The sequence below is a fragment of the Ceratosolen solmsi genome, unplaced genomic scaffold, assembly GCF_000503995.2.
Source record: "Ceratosolen solmsi marchali unplaced genomic scaffold, CerSol_1.0 scaffold41, whole genome shotgun sequence".
NCBI lineage: Eukaryota > Metazoa > Arthropoda > Insecta > Hymenoptera > Agaonidae > Ceratosolen > Ceratosolen solmsi.
Window position 1 is genome coordinate 2825575 of NW_011948424.1, and position 10749 is coordinate 2836323.

General features: G+C 34.4%; 1 protein-coding gene across 1 annotated transcript in view; it reads right to left on the bottom strand.

Annotated features, from left to right (window-relative positions):
• The window catches only part of bdg (sodium-dependent transporter bedraggled), a gene marked incomplete at its 3' end in the record, with an annotated part of 106945 nt that overhangs the window by 607 nt on the left and 95589 nt on the right, over positions 1 to 10749 (bottom strand). Inside the window, exons 8-13 of the mRNA XM_011500186.1 lie at positions 10305 to 10528; positions 9867 to 10023; positions 8309 to 8589; positions 7135 to 7266; positions 2397 to 2624; positions 1714 to 1911 (exon numbers count right to left, since the gene is read on the bottom strand). Coding sequence (XP_011498488.1) covers positions 1714 to 1911; positions 2397 to 2624; positions 7135 to 7266; positions 8309 to 8589; positions 9867 to 10023; positions 10305 to 10528 — 1220 coding nt within the window. The remainder of the gene's footprint in view (positions 1 to 1713; positions 1912 to 2396; positions 2625 to 7134; positions 7267 to 8308; positions 8590 to 9866; positions 10024 to 10304; positions 10529 to 10749) is intronic.

Consider the following 10749-nt stretch of genomic DNA (forward strand, 5'->3'; position numbering starts at 1 on the left):
TTTACTAGGGGATCTTTCCTTTGGGCTTTTGCGTGGGAATGAAAATTCTCGTTAATACGAGAAGGACGACGACGATGTTCGATGTTAACCGCAAGCTAATGCCGTGGTCGCTGGTTTTTGATTTGACAAATTTGACAAACGTTCTATTATTATTTTAGTCTGACTTCGAAGCCGTATGTACATAAACGACTATTCTCTTTTCTCTTTTTCCATTTACCGTTCGATTAATCGGGAAATGTCATTAAATGACGGATCTGTAAGATCGCGTATTACTCGTTGAGAAATGCATCGGTTTCAAATTTTATTGCTTCTAATTTATATAAAATTTTGACGGCTATGATTATTAATGTTTTAATATTAAACGATCATAAAAAAAAGAAAATAATAAAAAAAAAAAAAATATAAAAAAAAGAAAAGAAAAGAAAAGAAAAATTGCTTGTAGGCAAACAAAAATTTTTAAGTCATAATCAATTAAGCGTAATTTCTCGAGTTTAATATAATTAAGTAAGTTAGAGCGACGGAGATTAGACGTTTAGTGTTAAGAGAATGCGCATATCGTTTTTCCTTTTCTTTTTTAATCGATCGATGAGATATAATTTACTCAGCATAAAATTTATTAAGACCATAGCGATTTTTTAGCGTTTATATACCGAATAATAGAATTAAAACAAAACAAAAAAAAATGAAATCACAAAATAAAAAATAATATATATATATATATATATATATATATATATATATATATATATATATACATATTTGTTAAAAGCTATAAGATCAATATTAGTTAATTTTAAATAATTAATATATAATTAATTGACTCCAATATTGTCGATTAAGTGTGATATTTCCTCGACCGATTTTAATCCATTAAATGATCAATTTAATTCGATACCGATTATTTATTGCACTGTCCGGTATTATATTACATTAAAATTATTGTATTTATCAATTTGTATATTTTAATAAGCATCGTTACAGCATCGTTGAATTGCAGGTTGCAGATTCGATGTAATTTAAAATTAAAAAATCCAACGAAATAAAATCGATAATAAAAAAAGAAAAGAAAAAGAAGAGAACTGTGTGTTACTCACTAGAGTATTAATTTTTTGTAGCGTTAATGGTGGTGATATAATAGATAAGCCAAACGTGCCGCAAATGAAAACTATCTACTTGTAAAAACATCATTTTTAAAATTTGTAATTTTTTATTATTATTATTATTATTATTTTTTTTTTAATGAACATCTACTTTGAAATTAATCATTTTAAATCACTTACTCCATTACATTGAATGCAGTGACTTACATTCACCTCCATCTGATTGTTCTAATATTTTACGCAACAAAGAGAATTCATTATAGTTAGTATTCTAAATTACATTGGAATTTTTAATTAAAAATAGCATGAATATCATTAATTCGTTAAAAAGAGAAAACAAACAACAACAAAAACAACAACAAAAACAAGAGAGAGATAGAGAGATAGAGAGAGAGAGAGAGAGAGAGAGAGAGAGAGAGAGAGAGAGAGTGAGAGGGGGTGGGGTGGGGTGGGGTGGGGAGAGAAATTGTGTGTTGTTTATTATTGAGAGATCCAAATTAAATTAGGGCATAAAGTGACCAAGTCATGGATTGAATATAACAATTTTTCAATACAAAACATGTTGTTTACAAGTGTATGTAAGGCATCGCTATTACGCGTGCCAAATGCTTACATCAAATATGTCGGGTGGCCCACTATTCAAGTAGCGACAGGTTTGAATTATCGCCACCACGGGAATTATGAGAATCGGTATCAGTTGAATCAGAGCTCCCAGCTGCCTGGTCCAGACGGCCCAGTAATCCTTACTAGTACGCCGATACGTATACAGTTCTCGATATCCAGTACTCTTAAATACGGAGATGCTGAGCACCTGTATGAAATGGAAAAGGTCAGTTAATTCGGAATGAGCGGAATGCTCGACGTCGTTGCGCAGATCATCGGACTCGAGTGGACCGGCTTCGAGTACGCCCAATGCTCGATTTTACTAATATATCTTTGGTGCTAAGGTACTCGCGCTTTTATTAAACAATAAATAACCGATTTGGAAGCGATGCCGTAAAATCGTTGGACAATCGACCAACTTAAGAGCATTCGATGGATCCCTTAAAATTTAAATTCCTCGCTCAAATCCCCGACATTACGCTTCTTCTTCCCTCCCACCGAGCCCACCTTTTCAAATTCCTTTCTCCTCTACAAATTTTAGAATGGCATCGCTTCACGCCGTTAACAGGATGAATTAAATGCCATTTGAATCGCTCGTTCGACTTGACATTGAAGAGATCGATTTGAATCAAGGCGCAGGCAGACAGCCGCATCAACGACATTAAACGAGCATTTAAATGGCAAAGAACCAACCATCAGTGTAATGGGCAGGATGACGTTCCAGGTGAAGGAAAGAAGAGGCCCGGCCCAGTATTTGAGGCACCTGCCGGTTGGCGGGAACAATTCGGCTACGACGGCCTCACCGGTGTGCGGCCTCCCACGTACCGCGAAGACGGCGCCAACTTGCACCAGGTAGAGAACCATGATCCACCAGGCCCCGCCGACGGTGTAGTCCAGATAATAGACCACGTGTATGCCCAGCTGCAATTATTCCCAAGAGCTCATTGGTCAGTTGGCGCTCACACGTATCAATTTTACATTTCTTTTCTTTTCTTTTTGCACTTTTGACAATTTTCTTAAATTCAGCAAGACTTTGCGATGCGAGACTCCCCCCCCCCCACTTTGCACTCGTGAAAATACGAAATTTTCAACTCTCGCTGCCCGTAAGTTTCGCACTAATTCCTTTTTTTTTCTCTCATTTTCAAATTTAATGTTCGTCACATTCACCACGACCGCACGAACATTCGTGTATTAACATTTTTTTTTTTTTTTTTTTTTTTTTTTTTTTTTTTGAATCTACGCTCTCATTCATTTAACTATTAATAATGTTAATTTATAATGTATAGTCACAGCAATAGTCGATGCTTAGCTCAAATTGCAATAAAAATTAGAGAATATATCTGCTTCTAGTAAAACGCAAAGTCAATTATTACTGTAGCACGTAATTGGAATTTTTTATCTCCAATGGATTATTATCCACGAACGAATAAATGCAATTCCGGCGTTTGAACACTTTAAATTAACTTTAAAAAAGAAAGAAAGAAAGAAAGAAAGAAAAAAGTTAAGTAAAATTACCATTATAAAATTAATCGAACATTAATTTAACTACTGAGCGAGCGTTGAATAGTAAATTTTTATGTAAATACTTTATAATCAATAATGAATTACTATTGGCCATTCCCATGATCTATTATTAAAGAACAATCATGTGTTATTTGGAACGAAAAAAAAAGAAGAAATAAGTAATTGGATTAAAATAGCAAAAGCTAAGGTTTCTTTAAAAACTAAAAACCTGTAATAACATATGTTTTTACGTATTATAGTAGTAGTAGTAGTAGTAGTAGTAGTAGTAGTAGTAGTAGTAGTAGTAGTAGTAGTAGTAGTAGTAGTAGTAGTAGTAGTAGTAGTAGTAGTAGTAGTAGTAGTAGTAGTAGTAGTAGTAGTAGTAGTAGTAGTAGTAGTAGTAGTAGTAGTAGTAGTAGTAGTAGTAGTAGTAGTAGTAGTAGTAGTAGTAGTAGTAGTAGTAGTAGTAGTAGTAGTAGTAGTAGTAGTAGTAGTAGTAGTAGTAGTAGTAGTAGTAGTAGTAGTAGTAGTAGTAGTAGTAGTAGTAGTAGTAGTAGTAGTAGTAGTAGTAGTAGTAGTAGTAGTAGTAGTAGTAGTAGTAGTAGTAGTAGTAGTAGTAGTAGTAGTAGTAGTAGTAGTAGTAGTAGTAGTAGTAGTAGTAGTAGTAGTAGTAGTAGTAGTAGTAGTAGTAGTAGTAGTAGTAGTAGTAGTAGTAGTAGTAGTAGTAGTAGTAGTAGTAGTAGTAGTAGTAGTAGTAGTAGTAGTAGTAGTAGTAGTAGTAGTAGTAGTAGTAGTGGTGGTGGTGGTGGTAGTATAGGACTAACCGGGTGAACTCGGTATAGCCTTGATTAAAATAAAAATTTGCCAAATTTATGAGAAATCTTCCTAAACTAAGGATGTAGTGGAACCGGTAAATTTATTATTCCTTATGCGAATATCTAGAAACATTAGGTCATTCTTCGTGTATCCAGAATGTTTATCCAACGTCGAATGCGGTATAAACATATACAAATTCGAGTTATGCTCCAATTGTCCATCGGCCTTGGCTTTCACGCTTTTCACGAATTTCTCCAAATCATTAGTCGAATTCTCTTGATCCTTTAGAGTGACATTAGCCATTAGTACACAAGGCCAATCGAGCAGAGGATCCCATTTACCGCTAATTATTTTCAGACAACCAATTATATGCCGATTTCTCCACTGACCTAAGCCATTCAAGTATATTTCCATTCTTAATGTATAACCATATTCCTTATCATAGAATATCGGACTAAACAGAATACTATCGTTCCTTCTTGCCTCATTCATCTTCTCATTATACCCATCGATTCTCCAAATAAGTCGACCAATAATCGTACTGTCATTATTACAATTGCACATGAAATAATTCACCCTATCATTCCGAGGGCTAGTGGCTATACTTTTCAAACGATCCTCGACATAATCCATACTCTCTTTAACTTGAAATTTCAGAGATTTCCAATTTTTATTTTCTTGAGCTATCGCTTCAGCATGCCTTTGCATTTGCATTTCTAAGGCTTCAATTTTATCGAACAATGTATTGTATTTACTAACTAATTTTCGCGAAAGTTTGCAGCGCATTTCAAGCTCGAGCTTCGTGTCGTAAATGTTCTCCACTTGTTCTTCATAAAGTTTTAAAATTCTCGCGTTTTCGGATGTAAGATTCGCCTTCGTTTCATCTAATATCGCGTAACAGCGACTCCATTCTGCCGCGCTGCCGCGCCGCAAGCTCAGAGCTTCGAATTTCAATTTAGCTAATTCAGCGTTTGTTTGTTGAAGAACTTGCATCGATTTTTCTTCCATGTCTACGCGGGATTGCTCCAGACGGCTTAACTTTGAGTTTATAGCGTTGAACATTCCACGACCTTGGAACAACTCGTCGAGAATGTCTTTGCGCAACGCCTCGTTCGTCAACTGCAAGCTTGAAATTAACGTGCCTCTAAGTTCACGTACTTCCATTTCTCCCTCGTAAACGGCGGCTTTAAGTAAATTTAAAATTGACACGACCTTACTCTTCCAGGCAGAGTCTCGTAGAACGTGAATTTGTTCGTCGATTGAGCAACCGCTGTGCTTCACTTTATTTTTAAGTCTATGAAAACAATGGGCTCGATGCTCTTGCAATTCATTTCGTGGAATGTAGGTTCCACATTTTTCTGGACATTCTTGCAGAACCAGACCACAGTCGATTATGTGTTCGGACAGATACTTTGAATCCATCGACTTATTGCAAATGTAGCAAGACGCTATTAATCTTTTATTATTCACTCTTGTCGGATAAGAATTCTTCTGATAACTCATATTTGGAATTGACGAGAATAATTCTGTTATGTAAATATCTTAATGACAATATCAATATTCAACGACTAGTAGTCACGTTATTGGTCGAAAACACGCAAATTATTAAAATTAGTATTGCAAAATTTATATTTGAATTAAATTTTTATGCATTTAACGATATTTATAAAGTGCGTATCTATGCGAGTAAATTAATCTTAAAAAAAAAAATAAAAATAAAAAAAAAAAAAAAATAAAAAAAACGAAGAAGAAGCCATAAACAACCTTGTATACGTGTATTCGTGCTAGATGAATTCGTCTTAATGATTTTATACTCGAATAGTCGACGTTAATTATCAATTCAAATCCATGAGATTATCTATTTTCAACATTAACAAGTTTCGATATATTTAAATTCGATTTATTACCACTTTTTTCCCTTCGAATTTTACACAACTTATAGCACTTATCACATCGACATATCATATTATTGATAACATTTTTTTTACACATTCACCGTTCACTTCTCAGTATGGATCTTGATGTTACTACTATACACTCGTTAAATCGTTTTTCAGTTCCGGAGCATTTGATATTACTTGAAATTACTTGAGTTTGCAGTGTGCAATTTACAGTTAAATAGCTCGTAAATAAAAAGCTTCGATCTTTTGAAAAATATTTATTTTAAAAAGTTAGTATGTTGCACGCGCGTCTGTGTCCGTGAATGTCCGAAGAGCGCGTTTACTTATAATGATGAATTTAGTTTATAATTTTTATAGATTATTAATAATACGAGACTCGATAAAATGTGCAACCTAGATTTGCAACTTAACTACACCTTATTAGATAGGAAAATAATTCTTGATGTTGCTCGTTAAATAAGTCAAATTGAAATGCCTTAAAATTATGACTGACGGGCAAGTCAATGTTCACTTGCGTATAGATAAGGCTAATCGAGACGTAACGATGGATTTCACGAATTTGATAAGCGATAAACGTAATGTATATATATATATATATATATATATATATCTTGATAAGATTGCGATGTATGAGAATGTTATCATCTTCATTGCCGTTGAGCTCAAGCGATTATGTTGAGGTAATTTTGTAACTTTGTATTATTTAGTAATGTATAATTGCGCAAGGCAAAAAGTGACTTATCGATGGATGTTTGACGATCATGACAATTAACACGCGAGCAAATATCTTTTCAATCGTTCACTTACTGCCTCACCTATGATTGTCTTTAATTTATTTTATTTGTACGAAGATCTTAAGAATAGCCTACAAAAATTCGTGATAATACTTTACTCAATTTAATAAATCAATTTTTCGCTCCTTCCTCTAGAGTTTCTATTTAACGTAATATAACATTACTATACCATGTATACGAACAATAATTTCGTCGTTAAAATTATTTATATTTTCTTTGCAAATATTTGTATTATTAATTATATAGTATTATCGGGATGCCATTGAAGAAAAAAAGTAAAAGAAACAATATTAATATTATTTTCAATCTTTTCTTGTATACGTTATATATATATATATATATATATATATATATATATAATTGCTCGATTAGTCAGTGACATATTTTTAGAAATTGAAAATTTTCACAAACAATTACCTCGGTTGCCATTGGAAGCCCTAAAATGTAAGCACAGGCACAGCTGAAGAAAGTAATGGTCGTTTCCCATAACTTCATCATTTTGGTATTTATTGCCATTATACCAGTTATAACACAATGCCAGATCGCTAACTGAAATTTAATAGTAATACAATTAATTATGACATTGCGAGTTTCTATTGTCCGTGTAAATAATATAAACGTTATAATTATGTAAAATTGAGCGAATCTAAATACGAGAGTACCTTATATATGAAATTATTCATCATTACAAGAACATTTCAAACGAATTGTATCTACTTGATCTATTTGTTAAACAACTATTTACAAAACTACAATAGTATAAAATTGTCATTTTTTAATATCATCATCATCATCATCATCATCATCATCATCATCATTATTATTATTATACTACGGATATTAATTTGCGATATAATGTTAAAAAAAAAAAAAAAAAAAACGCAGCTCTGTGATACTTTGATACATTGGAGATAAATTCTATAATCCCGTGTAAGATAATTTTACAGCTTAACAATTGTTGTTTACAAATACATCGATATTTTATCACGATAAACTTAATAAGTCGTTTAAACTCTCTCGTCAGAATAAACGAATATTCCTTTTCGACATAATAAACCTCGTGCTATTTACTTATTTTACATAGGCATGCGAATGAATAAAATTAATAAAATGCGTAACTATCGCAAAGAAGTGCATTTACTAATAAATTTGTAATTCATTGGCCTTTTATTTACTTAATTATATAATGTGCACCGATATTTGCACTAAATATCGATCTTACAACTTACTTATATAACATAAATCGACGGTCACAGACAGTGTCGATTGAAAATGATATTCGTATTATAACGACGAATATGAGAGTTTTAATTTGTACTCGCCGCTCGCGACAAGTGCGAGTACACTTTTCCAAGCCAAAACAACAGTCCTCGCGGTCATCCGTCATCATTGTTATTATAACGGATATAACGAGGGAGCGTCCACGGCCAAGAGACGACTTAAACGAAGCGTATTGGCTATTTGGCAATGTGCCGGTGTATGTATCGGGTAATATCGGACTTGGATGTAAGTCGCCTAGAAGCCGGGGCGTAGCGTAAAATTGGCCGCGCCTTCCCCGGATAGAAGAAGGTCGCGGGATTCGTGAACTGACCTGCTGCGCGATGCCAAAGAGGATGAGAATGAAGTAAAAGAGGACGGACCAGAAGGGCGAGACCTGCTCGGTGCCAAGGATGGCGAGGGTCGCCGGGACGAGCTCCGTAGAGAGCCTAAGCGCCTGGTAGCCGGACTCGAAGTTCAGCTCGGATCCTGGCCGAGTGACGCGTTGGCCCACGAGGAAGGAGGCGTGCGCCATGAAGCGCTCCGGGGTGCTGCTCTGCCCCGGTGGCGGGGGCTCGTTATGGGGGTGCATGAACGTGTATCCGGATATCCTCTCTGTAATTTAGGGGAAAATGCGTGCGTGAGTCCCCGTGCTCATTTGTGACGTAGGTGTCTGCCATCTCGCGCGAGATTAAGATAGCAATTTTTTTTTTTTTTTATGGGCATTACAACGCCGATTTGGCCGTAGTCGGCATTGCGAGCTCTCAAGACTTACGGAATCTTGTTGATTACCTTGTATTAGCTACCAGCCCCTCTCAATCTCTCTCGGCGACCAGTGATTTATAGTGATGGTCGAGAGCACTCATACATGTTTATCGCAAGCTGAGCTCGCGCATGCATTTTTAATGACATTTATGATAATTTATTAGTTGCCTAATAAAGAAATTAGGATGGCCGAGGTGAATCGAATAATTCATGGCAAAATTGTCCGATGCGTATGTTATTTTTAACGTACCGATGTGCTCGAAAGGATAAATTATGGGCTGCCTTTTATGAGCATTCCTTCGCATTTCGTATGACGTATTATAATTTTTTAAAAATAAATCATTCTCGCCAAGTTCGGCAATTTGGACAAATTTTTAACATTGATCGCCTTGGCTTTTGAAATCGCAATGACACGATGCAATTAATCGACACGTACATTACAAATAAAATGTTCGATTATTAGGCAATTTTGTCATAAAGTGAATTCATAATTTATTAGATATTTTTACGTAACGATCGATCGCAACGCGAAATAAATAAATTTTTAATTCTAACATTCGAATAAGCTTCGACTAAAGTGTCTACTTTGCTATTTTGCTCTATTGTCACCAATATCTCGTAATCGCGTAAATATCTCGTATAATCGCGCATCAAGTGGTGCGCGATTAATCAATTAATAGATCGTCTAAAACGTATGAATTAAGTTAAAAAAAAAAAAAAAAAAAAAGGTGATATCATCTAATAAAATGTTTGCTGTGAAGAAATTATCGCAATACTTGATTATTAATAGAATTTATCGAGTCTTATTACGTGTGATCATTCGTATGTCGAACGCCAATTGTCTCCTATTAAATTAAAAACATAATTTAACGTCATGTTGTTGTATTTGTAATTTTTGGTTTTGTTAAGGCTAAAAAGGAAATTTGTAAACCAAACAAAAATGAAATATTAATAAATTTATTGGTTCTTAAAACATTCTGAATTTCATTGGATTAAATATTATTTAATATAGGATGTCTGCTTATACTTATGCATCTTTCATTATATGAAACCTTACGTTGTCTTGGTTAAAACGACATTTTATCCTCGATAATTGTAAATTTCAAAGATAACTTTCACTGACTTACCAAATGAGCTTGTTGTGTATGTATAACCGTGATACTTAAGGATCTGTACACATGTATTAGCGAGAAACGCAGCTAACAGAAGAACCACAAATGTTAATACGACGACGAGACTCGTGTCTCTCTGTAGCAGATGCTTGTGCTTGTTGTGTGCGGCTATCTAGAAACAAAAAAAGGAAAAATTATAATCTATCCTCGACTAGATTTTCCATTGCACAGATTTATCGGACAGCACGCGTATAACAATCGAATATAGCTTGGTCAATGTGTGGCAAAATTCTATTTTGTCCGCAATATGATTATCTCGCTCCTCTAGCAACGCGATTACTACACCAAATATCGAAACAAAACAATATTTCCAATATTATGAATATAAGAATTGAGATAAGATAATATAGTGGCGGCGACAATGTATACTAATCAAAGGACAAAACATTGTACCTGCATCGCAGCGGCTCCAAGAAGCCCCCAGGTGAGAAATACCTCGGAGGAGGCAGTAACCCAGGATCGACCGTTGATAAAAAATTCGGCCCATACAGTTGCTGGGAATAATTGGTGGATGGTCCCGGGTGGTGTGAGTCCCAAGAGTTTCGCGCACAGTATGAATGTGCCGAAAATGGGTATTAGCGTGAACACGTAGACAACTTTACCGTATGAGCGCAGACCTGGTGATTAACAAGCAATAGGCATTCATTCGTAGTACCGATTTATTTATTCATCGCTAATCTACCACTATATATATATATATATATATATATATATATATATATATATATATATACACACATACATATAATAAACCCACACGCGCGCGAAATATATTTGCTTATTTTGAAAATGATTATTGTGATAGACTATCTTGTTTTTTTTTTTTTTTTTTTTTTTT